The following is an 18,510-nucleotide window of genomic DNA, read 5'->3' as shown; positions in this document are numbered from 1 at the left end:
TTGCTCTACTCTTCCCTTCCTCCCCAAAGGAAAGAAAAATTGTGGAAAGTTGGTTTCTCTTTACCTTTACTGTGAATTGCTTTCCCTAACACAAGGAACATTCGTTCTAACCATTGCTCAGGTTGCCTAAAGACATTAGTTCTTTATCATGTCCAGCATACCACTGATTTATAGCCAAAGTATTCTCTACTTTCTAATGTAATTAAAGTTCCTTTTTGTTTTGAAGTTTGCTTGGCCCCTCTTTTCATGGAGAGGTAAGTGATAGGTTACATTCTTTGTACATTTGAATAGTGGATTTTGCATGAGGAGTAGGATTTTGCTTTTTCTCCTTTATAGCTTCCTTGCTGAACCTGCTTTCCATTTTCCTGATTGTTCAGCTCAAACCTTATGCATTTTTCTCTACCCCTTTATTCCCCTAGGCTCTCACTTTGGTCAGCTACTTCCCTTCATATGTCCCTGACTCAAAATATATTACGGATGGATTTATTCTGATTTTGTCTCATCCTATATTGGGTAAAGAAGGTGTGAAAACACCCTATTCAATTGCTCTTAACTCTTTTTGCCTGTTGCCGGATCCAAGAATTTGCAAATTCCCTTTGGTGAGAGAAACCTACTATTCAAATGCACAGTAGGTGGGACCTATGACCTAAGGGAAAGGTTTAAACCTTAAGCTACTACCCTTATGGAATGCCTGAGTCCTTGCTCTCCTGCCTTAGCTGTCTTAACTTCCAGTTCCAGAATGTCATGATATTCTAGTAAATTTTCCAATAAATAACAAGAGAATGTATATGTATAATAAATGATATTTTAGTTACTTGTACTGAAAGGTTTTCTAGGTTTTAGGTGGTGTTTGTTTTCCCTTAAGTTTTTTTTTTTTTTCACTTCTAAATTATTATTTAGAGATTTAGAATGGAGACTAAAACTATGTTGTGGCCTATGTTGTGAAAGAGTTTTGTATGATTATTTATGTATTAAAGCTTTTTTTTAGCTTTCTCTCAATACTAAGCTTTTCCATATTTGTTCATGTTCAGATTTTCATTTTAAATTTCTGAAATTTTTACTTCAGAAAAATTTTTAAGTAGTTTGCTTTAAATGGCATTGCTGCTTAAATTTTTTTTGAAGAATCTGGATCAGTACATTCTGTATTTTCTGGTATATGTTTTTTCAGTGCTCTTGAACTGCCTTAGTAAGAAAGGTTGTAGCCTGATATTACTTTATATAAGAGGTTTATGCAAGAAAATTATTGAAAAATTATTTCAGTGATTTAGTGGAGTATAACACCAAGTTGGCTTTGTTATCTGAGACACTGCTGACAGTCTGAATATAAGTGAAAATAGCCAAAGTAAATGTCATAAAATACAATTTAACTTAAATGCAAGAGGTTCAGTTTTGTAGTGAGATTCTATTAATACTTACTCTTTTTTAATTTTTTTCTATTACTAACACAATACATGCCTATGATTTGGAAAAATGATGGTAAATTGATAAAAAGGAAAAATAAGAGGTAGCAAACTATATTCCTCTCAGCTAAAGACAATCTCTGTGTAAATTTTGTTGTATTTCCTTCTAATTTTTTCTATTCATATTTTCCCCTCATGGATGTGATTATTTCATTTGTAATTTTTACATCATGCTTCTTTTGCTTAACATAAAGCATTTTTCTCTAATTGTGTTTTTGTAACCATTATTTAACATCGAATCTAAGACTGATAAACTTTTATATCTGTCTTCTAGGCCCATATTTGAAAGGCCTAGTGCATCAGAGGCAAGCAAATTGCAAGTCATTTTGCAAAGGAAAAGACCAAAAATTGAGACCAGAACTTAAAGTTTAGTAGATGGGAATCATATGATATGAAATCAAACTGTGTATGAAGCACTGACTGTTGAAGAAAATTGTGCAACTGTACCTTTAGATTTTACTTTGAATTCATGTCCTTAGATGGCTACTCCATGCTACCTGGCAGTCTTTGTGTGTTCCACTTCTCAGACAGCTTTTTCAACCCAAATCCTCTCTTCATTTATACATGCCTGCCTCAGCCTCACTCTAAGCTCTTGAAACCAGAGCCTGTCACTCTCATCTTCATGCCGTCAAACCCACAACCCTAGTTACACGTGCAGCCTCTGTTTGTTTTTTTTTTTAATGTTTATATATTTTAATTTTGGCCTATGGAGGAGGTATCCTGCTATCAAGACCTAACTCCAGCATTTGTGATCTGTATCCCATTCCCTCTAATTCACCCTGACTTTTTTTTTTTGGCCATTTCCTCTCTTCTTTGCCATTAATTGCTTCCTTTCTGTTGGATTATTCCTGTTAGCACACTTTTTTTTTTTAAGGTCTCCCATTAAAAATAATAGCAACAAAAAATAAACAAGAGTCACAACTCTGCCTCCCTTCCTTCTTAAAAAACAAAGCCCCTCCCATATCTATTCCTTAGTTGTGGGCCTATTTCCCTGTTTTCCATCAATGCTGAATTTGTTACATACTTGTCCTCATAAACTCGATTTTCCCACTTCCTTATTAGCTATTTAGCCTTCTACCATGTTTTATTTTCCCCTTAGGTGATCTTATTCATGCCTATGGATTTAAATACCACAATTATGTAATAGCCCCAGGTTATCTGTGAGCTCTAGATTCTAATATACAGTAGCCCTCTTGATATTTTCACTTCATGTCTCATAGGTACTTAAAAACTCAGCATGTTTAAATGCTTGATTTCTTCCTGCTCTACTCTATGTCAGAAAATGTACCACCATCTTCCTCAAATCAGAAATGTAAATATCATCCTTCATTCCATCCTTTCTTTCCATTCCTTACCTTACAAGAACTGTTGATAATGAAATATATTTCCATGCTATTCTTGCCTTGTTCTAATTCACAGAGCAGTAAAAGAAATCTTAAAATGTAAATCAAGTTATTTCTCTTGCTTTGAAACCATTATTTTAGCATAAAATCTACACTCCATATGGACCCAAGAGGCTTTGCATGACCTGTTCCCTGTTATCTCTTCAGCCTCCCTCATGTGTTTCTCCCTGTACATGGTGCTACTGCCTCCTTGCCCTTTTGGTTACTGCATTGTTCTGAGTTGTTTCATGCTTTTGTGCTTTTGGACATACTCTTCTCTGCCTGGAATGCTCTCGCACTCCATTCTTATTCTTTAGTTTGCTGGGCAAATGTCATCTCAGAGAGGTTTTGTAACCTAATACCTTAAGGCTTGTCTCTCATTCTCACTACATATTTGATTCTTTTGTGTAGTATCCAATATATGATGTTTATCTTTTCAAAAATTGGTTAAATTCTGCCCCAACTGAAATATAAACATCAAGAAATCAGGGACTTTGGCTTTGTTGTGGGTGATTATATCTCCGTTGCCTGGCAGAGTACTTGACCGTAGTGGGCTCCATAAATGTCTGATAAATCAACGGGTAGACAGATGAATGGGTAGATGGATAGATAGATGAGTAACAGACTGGAAGTGTCCCTGAGAGCACTCAGTACTTTTAGATTCTAGCTTTGAACAGTAATTGTTACTAATGAAGATGACCTGAACGTAATAAATGCAATTCATTTTAGAAAAATGGATTCACAAAATAAGATTAAACAAGTTTGAGAATATTTTAAAAGAAAGTGGGTCCTAGAAAATGTAAGGATCTTATAATATTTTATTATTACAGGACTCTAAATGTAACTTGTTTTCCTATAGTACTAAGAGTCTTTCACTGATAATTATTTCTCAAAGAAATAAACAACTAATTTTAGTCTTTATAAATGAGTTATTGCTTATGTGTTCTCCTAAATGTTATACAGTCAATCCTCATTATTTGTAGATTCTCTACTTGTGATTTGCCTAATTGCTAAAATTTATTTGTAACCCCAAAACCCATACTTGTGGTGCTTTCAAGGTCATTTATAGACATACGCAGAATGGTAAAAAATTTGAGTGGCCTGTTCCCAGCTGAGGCCCAGGTTCCTAGCTGAGGCCTTCTTGCTGTACCTCTCATACTGTAAACAGGTATCCTTTTTGTGGTCTATTTAGTGCCATGTTTTTCATATTTTTGCTTTTTGTTGGTGACTTCGCTATTTAAAATGGCCCCCACATGTAGTGCTGAAGTGCTTGATATCTAGTGTTCGTAAGCGCAAGAAGGCTATGATATGCCTTATAGAGAAAATTCACTAGAAATATTCACAGAAATCAGGAATATACTATACTTACGATTACAGTTATTAGAAAAGCTTTGCTCACGCATGAGTTTTATTACTGTTGGCCATGAATTTAATATTAGTGAATCAACAGTATATATTAAATAAGGTACTTTAAACAGAAACACACATAAAACAAGGGTATGTATTGATTGATTGATGAAGATGTTGTGACCAGAGGCTCGTGGGAACCTAACCCTGTATTTCCCCTAGGAACAATGGTTCAGTGTTCGCGGCGACTTTATAGAACATAACTACCGCGAATAACAAGAATCGACTGTAAGTTAAAATTCTGGACTTCAATCGAAATTTCAGGAAGTGCCTCCTTACCCGTGTTAAGTATAGTTTAGGGAATTTTGGGTTGGGATAGATATATTTTATTGTAAAACCCTTAAACTAAGAGGAGAACTGAATTCATTCATTGATCCTTTTTGAGCACTTACTATATGCCAGTCACTGTACTAGTTTTGAAGTATACAAAAACAAGTAAGTCATAAAACCTTCACTCCAAACATCTGTCAGCTAGGGGAATATTCCATTTTAACCTAACCGGTCTGATACCAACTGCAAATCAATTTTGACACTAACTACCTGGAGTTAGCACAGATCCCACAGGTTAAAGGCAAAGTCCTCCATAAGAATGCCCAGGCTTCAGATGCCAGCTGCAAGTTCTTCAGATCCCTGGGCCATACTTCTGACAACCAGCTACTGGCTACCAATTAGGGCGTTCCCATGACCCCCTCAGGTTCAATAATTCTGTATAACAACTAGAACTCAGGAAAGTGCAGTGATTACAGTTTTATTATAAAGATTACACATCGGATGACGTTTGGGAAGGAGCAGTTTCCATGTCCTGTCCCTGTGGAATCAGGGCATGTCACCCTTCAGGCACTTTAGTGTGTTTAACAGCTAGGAAGCTCCTCTGAGCTTCGGTGTCCAGAGATTTTATGGAGTTTCATTACATAGGCATGATTTTTAATCAACGGCCACGTGATTGAACTTAATCTTCAACCCCCTTCCTCTTCTTGGAGGTCACCTGGCTGAAAGTTCCAACTCTAATCATGTGGTTGGTATTTCTGGTGACCTGCCTCCCTTCCCGAAGCTATCTAGAGGTTCCCCCTGAGTCCCCACATTAGCATAACAAAGACTCCCTTATCACTCAGAAAATTTCAAGGGCTTTTGAAACTCTGTGCCAAGAAATGGGGACAATGACCAGGTATAGTCTTTATTATACCACAGAGAGACTGCCTTATAAACCATCAAAGGTAAATTAGGAGTTTGCCAGTAGTAGCATAGGTGTTTACAAGCAGAGAGAAGAATATATGCAGAAATGCCAAGGGATGAAAGAATTTGTGGAATAAAGGTCATTTAGTCTAGGTAGAATGTCATGTACAAAAGGAGAATTCTTGAAAGTGAGTCTGGTGAAGCAGACAGTAGTCAGATTGTGAAAGGCTGTGAAAATAGGAGGTCACAAATTCTATATTTGGCCTTGTAATGTGTGTTTTAGTTTTAATGCAAACGTTTAAACGTATACAACGAATATAGACAGAATAATATCATGAATATATAACAAAGATAATAGCTCCTGTGTATTCATCACAATAGCTGGCGGCCAGTTTGTTTCATCTATGCTCCCCTTTATCTCTCCTTCCCCCCAACATTATTTTGTTGCAAATATTATTATTATTTCATTCGTAGATATTTCAGTGTATATCTCTAAAATATATGAGCTTTTAAAAAATTACTATAATCCCATTATTACAGTGAAAAATTTTTAACAATAATTTCTTTACATCATTAAATATCCAGTTATTACTCAAATTGCCAGTATTTTTAAAACAGCAGTATTTTTAAAACAGCAAATCAGCGGTAGCATTTTTTAAAAATTGGGGTATTTCACTTTAAAAATCTAGATTTTTGTGGTTGAAAACTTGAAAGATCTATCAATACTAGGTGTCTTGTTTCTTTTTTATAACAGCAGGACCTTGGTCAGAGTCCTTGCCTAACTGCCTTACTCACTGCTTTGCTCTGTGAGGAGTCTTGGAAAGGATTTACGCAGGCATATATAGCTTGATACGATTTGCATTACGGAAAAATAAATAAAGGTGGGATCAGAATGCATTTAGTCCAGGGGAAAGGAAGGGGAGGTTTGCCATAGTCAGAGCTAGAGAGGAAGATACGCTGAACTAAGGTCCTTTCAGGGAAGTAGGCAAGTTTAGAATTTTAAGAGTTAAAGAACCAAATTAATGATAATATGTGGAAAGGGCATGTTGAAGGTAAAACCCAAATATCAAGTTTAGGTGGCCGGCAGATAGAAAGTTCAGGTGAGACAGGAAATTGAGAATGAGCAGGTGGGGGCTTGGGAAGGAATAACAATGACTTGTTTGGCTGTTTTGACTGGCTGGTGGGGGTAATAAATACAGTCAGTTGTTTTTGGAGCCCTAACTGAAGAGGGTTAGCTATAGCCAAGAGTATAAGGGTTTTGTAAATACAGCAATTCACTTGAATCCTTATAAGCGTTTTGTAAATACAACAATTCACTTGAATCCTTATACACATAAAGTTCGCGAATTCTCCAACTAAATTAAAGGGAGGAAAGAAAGAAAAGGAAAGCAAAGACTACTTGTAGTTTTGAGGGCATTCAAAGGACTCTCTTTTTAAGACAAGTAACAATTCCTTCCGTGTAATGGGTGGAGAATTCTAATGTGCTTCTGTCAGCTTGCCTGCAGAGTTTGTTAAAGTAAGCCAATATGATCTTAATATATATATTAATACACTGTCAGTTGTGAGAAAAATACCTACAAACAACATTGCAGGGTCTGGCATTTAGTAAGTGCTGGTAAGTGGTTGCTGGATTTGAATCTAAACCTTTTAAGACTTAAGCAGTAGTATCTGTTTCATATTAGAGTTTTTCACCTGATATTTCCCTGCAGTGTCTTCACAATTAGGAAACTCAAATATTTGTAGAATAAGTGAATAATTCTGGTGATCTTAATTCTTTATTTAAAAGAATTACTTTTCTCTTAGTTTGCGTTGGTATCAACATCCTACAGAAGAAGAATTAAGAATTCTTGCAGGAAAACAGCAAAAAGGGAAAAGCAGAAAAGATAGGTAAGTTATATTGCCAAGCTTGTAAGGTGTCAAATATTTAATAGAATTTATGTAAATATATTATGGTACTTTGGTTAAAGGAACATTTACCGATTATGCTATAAACAGTTGGTAAATCTGAGATCAAAATCCATGATCTAAAATAACATTGAATCACCCTTTAAGAGCACCCAATGTGTAGTAATCTAATGTATAAGCACAAAAGTGATTATTTTACTTAAGAATTGTTAGTGGGGGATTGAATAGGGGAGACCCGTAACCCATGTCTTTACAGCTCATTTAAAGATACCAGTTGGTCTGGGTTCTTTTCCAGATTTTGCTACCACTCAGATACTGGGCAAATTCATTTGCTTTTTACCTCTGTCTTCTCATTTTTTAAATAAAAGGGGTGGACAGTATTAACTTCTTAGGTCCCGTCAGGCTCTTGAATATTATACTGAAAGTTTCTGAAGAAAACTGCCTGCTAATAAACCTCACTGAATAGACCACAGCAGCCTCATCTGTGAAGTAGAAGGACCAAACATAGTAATTGTGAAAGATTCTTCCAGCTTTAAAATTTTGTATCCCTATTTATATTGAATTTTCAAGGAAAGTGCATGTTAGTTAGCCTCTCTAAATGGGCCTTAGTTTCCTTAGCTGGGGAGGACTTCTTAGGCTCTGATTCTGTGATTCTAATGTATTATAAAATGTCAGTGACAACATATTGTCACCAGATTCCTCATGTATATCATAAAAATTCTATTAACATGGGCTAATGGATTTATGGGTGCTAAAAAAAAAATCCTTTGAAGATTATGATTATTGATTATTTGACATGAAATTGGAAGTTTGAAAAGACTGTCTTTTCTGATCTTGCTACCATTTTCTTTTTCACTTATCATTACAAATATACCTTGAAGCTCATTGGAATATTAAGTGCAAATCCTCCTTCTCTGTATTCCAGTGGTTATGTTCTTTAATAAAATATTTCTGCCTAATATTATAATTTTCAAAACACTTTTACACAGTCTTATTTAATCCACACAGTAACCCTAAATAGTCACTGTAATTTAATTTATGTTTTACTAATGAGGAAGCTGTTGGTCAAAGAAGTTAAATGAGTTGTTCAAGTTCACATAACTATTAGGAGTCAGGATTTTAATCCAGGTCAGTTTTTAGTTTCTGTGTTTCTTTTTAACTATTCCACATTTGCCTTTTCACAGCTACCATAGTCAACATTTGTAAAACTTAGTTATGTAGTACAGTATTTATTTTATAAACATTTGAATTCTTATTATATGCCTTGTCAATAATTTTATTTTTACAATAATTTTTATATGTTGAAAATGCTTTACGTTTACAGAAAGATGCACTAACAACACTATTCTGTTTTAGTAGCAATAATTATTATTTGATTTATTGACGTGAATTAAAATTTTTACTGAGGTTTTCCCAGTTTATACTTACTCAAGAACAAATGCGAAATTGTTTCTTGTTATTATAATTATTGTTACTGAAAGTTTATTCCTTTTGATTTATATTTGTGTTTAAAAATTAAATTTGGAAATAATACACATGCACCTGAAGAATTCTGTTGCTTTCCTCCATCCATGATTCTTAGTAAAAGCAACTCTGAGCTAGCCTTTCACATTTCAGAATTTCTCATGCACATAAATCTTAATATATTTTTTCAGCTCTGACTTGCTTATAGCTACAGGTCTGTTTATATGTATGTGTGTGTGTACGTGTATAATTTCAAAGTGAAATGCATTTTGTCTTCATTTCCTTTTGCTCCTGTGCCTAAGGAAAGAGATGTTAGGGCTGTCTTTAAATCTACAGGAGAGAGCAGAAAAAATGGGGTGCAGTGCTAAGCTAGCAATCAAGGTTTTGTTTCTGTCACTAGTTTAGGTAACTCTTTCCTTGGTAATCTGTATATTCTCATAATAATTTACATCCATATTTTGTAGTTCCCCTTTTAAAAACTACTTTTGAGTGCCTTACGTCCTTTTTGATGAAATATTAGAAGTTCTTCTTTTTCACTGTGAAATTTATAACCTCATTTGTAGTTAGTTTGATACAAACACTTGAATAACAGTGAGGGTAACTTGTTTTCTGTGTCACTTGTCTGATTTTTATAGGAAATATAATGGTCACATTGAAAGTAAGCCACTAACCATTCCAAAGGATATTGATCTCCACCTAGAAACAAAGTCAGTTACAGAAGTGGATACTTTAGGTAAGGGAAATCTGGGTAAAGTGTTCTGTAAATCTCAGTTTTATATTATGCTAGTGAAAGTACTTTATCTATTGTTGTTAGATTTTTTTGTTTGTTTTCCTAATCATTAAGTCCATTATATAGACTGAAATCTTTCTCAGAGCTTAGAAGCTCAAAATGACTTCATCTGAATTGAATTTGTCTTTCTATCCACCTAACTTGTAGTAAGCCTTATTTTCCCCATTTTTTAGAAGAGGCTGTCTTACACAAGTTTGTTACACAGTTTTTGTTTATGTTGGGATTACAGTCAGTTTTCATTATCTCAAATTCTATTCTGAATTGTCATCTATACCAGTTTACTCGTTTTATAGTGTTGCTTGCAGAAATGCATTTGTATGTTTGTATTAAACTACCTGTATTTACAACAGTTCAACTTTATGCTGCATTTAGTGGAAAGGAAAGTGGTTTTAGTATGATGAATTAGATTAGGAATAGAAAACTTTATTCAAGATTTATTTTTACCCATTGGATATCTCTGAATAAGTCATTCAATTTTTTCCCTGTATATCGGTGTTTATAATTGTATAATAACTATAATGACTTTAAATTTAAAATGAAATTTATATGAAATTATCCAGATCCTAAAAGAGAAAGGCATCTAAGGTGATATTGTTTAGAACACCAGTTTTCAAACCTGGCTGAATGTCAGAATCACCTAAGCAGTTCTTTAAAAATAAAGATACCCCCATATCTAGCCTTGGAGATTCAGTAAATCTAGACTGGGTTCTGGGAATTTGTATTTTTTAAAATGTTCCATGTGGTTCTGATTTTTTTTGACCAGGTTTGAGAACTAATGGTTTACATGATAAGTGAGGAATTAAAATAACACATTTAAAAAAGTAATTTTGGTAATGCTGTGTAATGTATCATTATGTAATTTGGTCCTTCTTGGGTTAACTCATACCACCTCAGAAAAACCTTAATAGATTCATTTAAGCACCTCATAAAGAATTATTTTGTGATACAAGGTGGCTTCAATACATTTGAAAGTCGATTCTACATTTACAAAGATTGTATGTATATATATGGAAAGGGTGTCCTAGAAAATGTCAGTGAGGAACAATATAAATCAGTTGTCTGGTGTCATTCAGACTGTTGAGACTGGTTATGTCATCCTCTTTTTTCTTTTTAGCTATTTTTCATGCAAAATTTAAAACATGTAAAAGCACTTGAACTTTCTGATTAGTTGTCCCATTTGTTTTATTAATCCTATATGTGTGCTTACTTGTACAAGAATACTTATACACATTTCCTGATTTCTAAGAGAATTTTTTGTTATTTTTACTAATAACTAATGTTTATTGAATAGTTATCAGCTAATTAACCTTAATAATAGTTTAAATTGAGTACTTAGCAGACATTGTTATTAAGTACTTTATTTGTATTAACTTGCCCTCACAGTTCTGTGAGGTATGTAACTGTTATTGACTTTTTTTTTTAGCTCGTTAGATAGAGGAGTTAAATAACTTGACCAGAGTTACACACTGAATGTGGTAGAGCCATTTAGTGAGAATTAGGCTATTTAAATAAACTTAAAAAATTGAAGTTAGGGATAATGTGGCCTCAGCTTATTTAATAGTTTGTTTTACTTTTACAATTTTGAGAACTAATTGCAAATGGTACTAGTTAAACAACTGGTCACGTAACATTAAGATCATTGTAGTTAATCAGAATAACAGAGAGGTATTTTATTTATATTTATATTTATGTAATCATCCATGATTGCATGCTCTGTGTCTGTGTTTAGGTAAAAGTAGAAGGTTTTCTGCCTGAACTTTAGGTACTCTCAGGAGGTTAATGCAAACCACTGGGATTGATGAACTCTCAATTTTCTTTTTATTCCAATAGTCTATTGAGAGGCATGTATATAATTACATTATTGAATACAGAAAGAAGAATATAGTACTTGAGTTAAATGTATAGCCAAGAATATTTATAATTTGTTCTTTTGTTGAATGTATATATTATTGATATCCCAATAACTGTCTTAAAGTCTCTCAATTTGTATTAGCTCTCTATTACAAGAACCTCTTAAAGAATGTAAGAACATTTGAATGTCACTTGGCTGTTTGCTGTGAATGAGTTCCCTGAGGGAAGCCTGTGTGAGTGTGGGCAGGCATGGAGAATTAGAACATTTACTTTAACTTTTGTTAATAAAAACTGAAAACTTTTAGATAAACAGATATTTGTCTGTCTGTTCCATCCATTTCTCTGCTATCCTTCCAGAAAGTTATTTAAAAAGCTCCACTGAGTGACTTCAGAGGGGAGGAGGGAGGTCTACAGAGTAGGAATTCTGCAACCACTTTAGGGTACATCTTTCAGAGTGATGTTCAGAAGCTATTAGGTCTAATACAGCAAAAAAGCTAAAGCAGTTAAAATAACTTGAAGGCAAATTAAGTGTGTTAAATTAAGTTGAAGCAAATAAATAATTTACCCAATTGTAAAAGGATTTGGAATTTTTGCTGTCACCTCATAGAAATGTAAGTTTGGTTAGTTTGTTTTGATATTTTAAATAAGTCTTATTTTGAGTGGTATTTTATTTTTAAAACATTTTTTCTGTAAATTCTGATTTCACAATATCCTCAGGTGTTACATTTTACAACTAAAATTTTCCCAAAGCAATGTAGATCGTTTTATTATGTGCCAGTGAGAATGTAGGAAATGCTGTTTTAGTACGTGATATATTTCCACATTTTTAGGAGGCCTTCTACAAAATGATGTTGATATTTTAGACTGCTTCCTGGCAGAAGTAAACCAGCACATCTGAGAAGAAAAGGGGACAGAATCATACTTAGTTTCAGACAATGCTAATTTTAATGTCAGTGAATAGTTTGTTGAAGTAGTATGGCTATATGGTAAATTGACAGGCATTTCATCAGCTTTTCTTGCAGGAGTAGAAGAGAGAATAAAAAGTACATTTATTTAATTTATTATTTTAATCTGCAGTAACTCACAAAATTACTAATCCTCCGTTTGTATGGTTAATAAATGTGACATAATGTTCAACTCTCTTGCTTCACAGAAATGAATATAAATAAACCTGTAGTACTCTACATCAAGTTGTATTCTAAAGCTAAAATATTATAGCTCAGATTCTTTTAAAAAAATCGTGATTTATAATTTCTGTAGAAGCTGATTAGCTAAAAAATACCAACTCATTTTTCAATCATATATTTTTAACAACAATTTAATTTTTGGTAATTAATTTTTGGTAATCATTTCAGGTTTATTTTAATTATTTAATTTATGAGGTATTAAAATTTAGTTTTGGATGCCAACATTCTTGATCTATTTCCTGCATTTTTAGATTCTCGTATTTGCAAACCTTACATTGCAAATCATCAAACAATAAAATCTAGCATGTTTGAAGTTAATTATAGATAAATCCTCCTAAGCTGTTTATGAAAGGTTAAGTAAAGCTTTCTTTCTTACACCTTTATTTTTCAGCATTGCATTACTTTCCAGAATATCAGTGGCTGGTGGATTTCACAGTGGCTGCTACAGTTGTGTATCTAGTAACTGAAGTCTACTACAATTTTATGAAGCCCACACAGGAAATGAATATCAGCTTAGTCTGGTGCCTGCTTGTTTTGTCTTTTGCAATGTATCCTTCAAAACATCATTAATATTAATTTACGAATTTGTTTTCCTTTTACAGCTAACACCATTAGATCTCGTCTCTGATTTAAAAAGGATTTTAGATCATTAGAGAATTTTTCTTTGTTGAAATCCTCTTTATTTAGTTGAAAAAAATTTTCAAAATAGAGGTAAATAGTTTAAAAAGTGAAATACAAGGAAAGATACCAGTTCCCTGCCTTCCCTTTCCTGTCTGACTCATGTCACAGAGGAGCCACTTTTACCTCTTTTAGGTATTTCTTTTGAGATTTCCTTCCATATGTTTAAATCTTATGTGATAATGGTATTTCTTTAATTTTAGATATTATTGCATCTTTCTCCCCCTTCCTTTTCCTTCCCTTCTTTTCTTTCCAAATACTAAGGAGACAGCTTTTTACTTAAATCAGTAGTTGGTTTTAGTTACACCTATGAAAATATTATTGATAGTTAAGCATTGTAGTATCGTTACCCTCCTTGAACAGTTTTCTGTTCTCGTTGTATCGAAGCTAAACTCTCCTAGAGAATTATAAACCTCAGTAGTTCAGATACATCATTTCTTTCTTTTTTTTTAAATTGAGGTATAGTAGATCTACAGTATTCTGTTAGTTTCAGATGCAGCATTTTTTACAGGTTATACTCCATTCCTGTGCTATACAATATATCCTTATTGCTTATCTATTTTATACATAGTAGTTTGTATTTCTTAATCCCATGCCTCTAATTTGCTCCTCCTCCCTTCCTTCTCCCCTTTGGTAACCACTAGTTTTCTATATGTGTGAGTCTGTTTCTGTTTTACATAATACATTCATTGGTTTTTGTTTTTGTTTTTGTTTTTTTTGGTCACGCCGCTCGACAGGCAGGATCTTAGTTCCCTGACCAGGGATCAAACCCACGCCCCCTGCAGTGGAAACTCGGAGTCCTAACCACTGGACCGCCAGGGAATTCCCTTTTTGTATTATTTTTTAGATTCCACATATAAGTGATGTTATACAGTATTTGTCTTTCTCTGTCTAACTTATTTCACTAAGCATAATATTCTTTAGGTCCATCCACAGTGCTGCAAATGTCAGAGTTTCATTCTTTTTTTGGCCAAGTAATACTCCATTTTGTGTGTGTGTATGTATATGTATGTATATATACATACTACATCTTTATCCATTTGTCTGTTGATAGGCATTTGGATTGCTTCCATATCTCGGCTACTGTAGATAGTGCCGCTATGAACAGTGGGATGTACTTATCTTTTTGAATTAGTGTTTTTGTTTTTTTCTGGATGTATATCCAGGATTGGAATTACTGGTTCATATGGTAGGTGTAGTTTTAGTTTTTTGAGGAACCTCCATACTGTTTTCCATAGTGGCTGCCAGATAACATCATTTCTATTCTGTTTTTCCATGGAAATATCCTCCTAGAGCCCTCAGTTCTCTCAACTTCCTGTGTATCTGTTATCCTGGGATTTCCTTCACTATCTTCCCAAGAATTCCCTGTGCCCCTTTTTGGATAACATCATCTCCTCTTCTTTGGTTTACTCTCTTGTTTTGGCAGAGTGTGTCTCCTATAGTGTCTTTAGAAAGTGTGGTACATTTTTTTTCTTTTTGAAATGTTGCATGCCTGAGTTATCTTTATTTTTTTTCCCCATATTCAGTTTATATTTTGGCTCAGTACAAATTCTAAGAAAGAAATAGTTTTTCCTCAGAGTTTTGAAGGCTCTTGAGCAATTGGATGCCCTCTTGCTCTTGGCATATGCCTCCCCTCCCCCCACTCACATTCACCCTCCAGAAGCTTTTTCTCTTTCACCAGAATCCTTACGGTATCCTGAAACTTCATCATTAACTGTGTTAAGTTCTAGGTTTAGCTTTTAAACTGGAAACTCATTTCCTTTAATACTGGGCAATATTTTTGTTATATTTTTAAAAATTTTTAATTGAAATTAAACATTCTCTCTTAAATTTCCACCTGTCTGGAGGCAACTTTTTCTAGCTCCTTTCTGTTTGATGTTTATATCCATATTTCCATATGCATACAAGGCCACTGCCTGATTTTAATTTTAGGCTTTAACTATTGTCATTTCACTCTGGAAATGAGGACTTAGCACATCTGCCTGGGTTGTCACCTGCCATTGATCATTTCCCATTCACCTTATCTTCTGACTATGGTAATGTCATATTTTAAGGAAATATTCATTATTTATGTTATGATCATGTAAATGCTATTCACAGATAAATACTTGCCTTTTCATTTGCATTGTTTTCTTTGTACATATTGTTAATTCAACTGCAAACTCAGTATGTTCAGAAGCATCAGGTGGTATGTCAGTTTCATCTTCCTGGAGAGAGTTCTTCGGGAGGCCTCAGATAGGCCCTGTTCTGGATTGGTTAAGCTTCCCAACTGATGCACAGCTATTCCCCTGGAAGCACCAGTTATTATCTTCTTAGGGATTCTCTTTACATCTCTCAGACTGGGACTCTTTTTCTTATATTCCATGTCTGCCTCTTACTTGGTTTACTTTCTCATTTTGGTGGAGCGTATCCTTCAGTATTATCTTCAGGAAGGTTGTGTGGGAAATGCATTTTTTGTGACTTCACGCACCTGAAAATATTTTTACCCTGCATGAAAATTAATTGATCCTTTGATTGAGAATGGGATTCCAGGTTTTACATCATTTTCTTTATAGTTTTGAAGGCATTATTTTTCTGTCTTTGAAGTTCCTCTTGCTCTTCAAGGATTCCAGTTGCCTTTCTGATTTCTGATTTTTCATATGTCCAGTATTTTCCCCCCTATGGAATCTTTATTGTTTTTTCTTTGGCTACCTGGTATGTTGAAATTTTATGAAGATGTGCCTTCTGTTGAGGATCTGTTTTCATCCATTGTGCTGGGACTTCACTAATCTGGAAACTCATATTCTTGACTTCTAGAAATTTTTCTTGAATTATTTTATTTGTGATTTCCTTTTCTTCATTTTCTCTGTTTCTGAATGCTTATTGTTCAGATATTAGATTTCCTAGACTGATTCTCTAAGGTGCTTATCTTCTGTCTCTCAAAAAATGTTTATATTTTTATATTTTAATTTTCTAGGAGTTTTTTCCAACCTTTCCAACCCTTTAATTGAATTTTGGTTTTTAATTTCTGCTATAATTTTTAACTTTCAGGTCTTCTTTTTCTTCTGTTTCTATCCCCCACCCCTCACAGGATCATACTTTTTTTTTTTTTTTTTAAATAAATTTATTTATTTATTTATTTTTGGTTGTGTTGGGTCTTCATTGCTGCGTGCGGGCTTTCTCTAGTTGCGGCAAGCAGGGGCTACTCTTCGTTGTGGTGCGCAGACTTCTCATTGCAGTGGCTTCTCTTGTTGTGGAGCACAGGCTCTAGGCGCACGGGCTTCAGTAGTTGTGGCATGTGGGCTCAGGAGTTGTGGCTTGCAGGCTCTAGAGTGCAGGCTCAGTAGTTGTGGCACACGGGCTTCGTTGCTCTGCGGCATGTGGGATCTTCCTGGACCAGGGCTCGAACCCGTGTCCCCTGCATTGGCAGGCGGATTCTTAACCACTGCACCATCAGGGAAGTCCCATACTTGTTTTAAGATTACATTATCTTCTCATGTATATTTGAGATATTGATAGATTTTGTAAAAGTTTTCCTTCCACCAAGTATCTTTTTACTCTGAGTTGATTTAGTTTCTTTGGTTTGGTCGCTGTCTTTCCTGTTAAAGACTTAGAGAGATCTGGTGATCGATATTTGCTTGTTTATATTTAAGTGTGAGGCACTAAAAGGCTGAATGGAAGCTCTGAGCATATGGTGAGGCAAGTTGTTGAATCATCTTGATAGGCCAGAGATCATCTTTTTTAACCTCTCCAAAGCATAAATCTTCAGACTTCTTTTAGGAGGGGACAGTTTGAACTGGTTACTTTTTAAAAGTACTTCCTTTTAGTAAGTACTTAGTTTTACTATCTTCTGTTCCAACACACATATTCGCACTTTCACCCTAATGTAGATAATTACTTGGTATCTGACCAGTTCCTTATCCTTTCTGAGAGTTCTGCAGGTTGCATCTTGACTTTCTGATTGAGCTTCCTAATTCTCTTTAGTCATTTACCACTTATCTGCCTGCTTTTTGCTTCAAATTTTTACTGCTTTTTCTCTTCCTATTCACTGTATTTCTGTACTTAAAAACAAATTCCTTTATTGTCATTTTGGTGGGAATTAGGGAGAGGCAAAAAGTAAGTGGATATGCTCAATATGCTATTTCTATCCAGAAGTATTATATTATCTCTTTGGTAAGATTCTCTGTTTTTTATCTTCGTTTTTAGGAACTCTGGTTAGTGAGATGTTGGATATCTTTGAATGATTCTTTAATTTTTATCTCCCCCTTTCCATTTATTTTGCACTATTTACTTGATTTTTCTGTTTTCTCTTTTAAGCCTTCTGTTGAATTTTTATGTCATTTTTTAAAAGACTTTTAAAGTTCCATTTTCATAGCACTCTTGTGTCATGGATGTATAATATCTTTTTATTTTTAAGAATATTAATGGCTTTTAAGTTTAAATTTGCACCTTGCATTGTTTATTTTCTGAGTCTCCCTCCTCCCCCTTTTTTGTTTCAATCTCTACTGTGTTAAAGATTGTTCTTGAATGTCTTGTGGTCTTTGAGTATCTGTTTATATTCAAGAAGGAGGGGTTAAAAACTGGAAGTTTTGTGCACGTGGCTGGAGCTTGTTGATTGGTAGACTTTTTAGTGGATGATTGAATAGAGACCTGGAAGTATTCTTTGGGAACCTCTAAATATCAGTGTCTGCTGGTTGTTGGGCCTGTCGTTTTCTCCAGAGAAGAATTGTCCATTCTCCCATCTGTGGGATCTAAGTCTGACAGCCAGTGTTAAGAGAGCTGATTGGGGAAGAAGGCTCAGAGACTCAACATTCAGTGTGCAGGCGTTAATTTAACTGCATGTCTGAGTCCCCCTCTTACCCTTTGTTTTCAGCTCTTCATTGTCACTCTAAGTTTTACATAATACCCCCAAGCCCAATCTTCTCTGGTATAATATCTTTAAAAATTAATTCTTCTGGGTTTTGCCAGAATTGGGGAAAAGCTATCATCAAATCTCTATAATTAGGTAAGACAGAAGATCTGGGAAGTCTAATCACACTAATACAGACATTCAGCCAATCATCTTGTTTTCATACATTTTGCAACCCTACCTTCAGAGGTCCCTGCTGTCTCCAATTCCTGACTTTTGTATCATGTGTTGTGAATTAATTGACTTTCTTCTCACTGGCTTCCTCACCTTGTAGATCCAGCATAGTAGAGAAAACTGAAACCTAAATCAGTTACTGCTTGTCCAT

At 34.4% G+C, this 18,510-nt stretch overlaps 1 protein-coding gene across 4 annotated transcripts in view; it reads left to right on the top strand.

The window, feature by feature from the left end:
* TMEM161B (transmembrane protein 161B) overlaps positions 1–18,510 on the top strand; it is a 132,793-nt gene that overhangs the window by 24,962 nt on the left and 89,321 nt on the right. For all 4 annotated transcript variants that reach the window (XM_061187985.1, XM_061187984.1, XM_061187983.1 and 1 more), the window contains exons 3-5: positions 7,226–7,309; positions 9,427–9,524; positions 13,011–13,167. In XM_061187985.1, the coding sequence (XP_061043968.1) occupies positions 7,226–7,309; positions 9,427–9,524; positions 13,011–13,167 (339 nt within the window). The remainder of the gene's footprint in view (positions 1–7,225; positions 7,310–9,426; positions 9,525–13,010; positions 13,168–18,510) is intronic.

The sequence above is a fragment of the Eubalaena glacialis genome, chromosome 4 (genome assembly GCF_028564815.1).
Source record: "Eubalaena glacialis isolate mEubGla1 chromosome 4, mEubGla1.1.hap2.+ XY, whole genome shotgun sequence".
Lineage (NCBI taxonomy): Eukaryota > Metazoa > Chordata > Mammalia > Artiodactyla > Balaenidae > Eubalaena > Eubalaena glacialis.
Note: the sequence above shows the minus strand (reverse complement) of the source record. Positions and strands in the feature narration are given on the sequence as shown.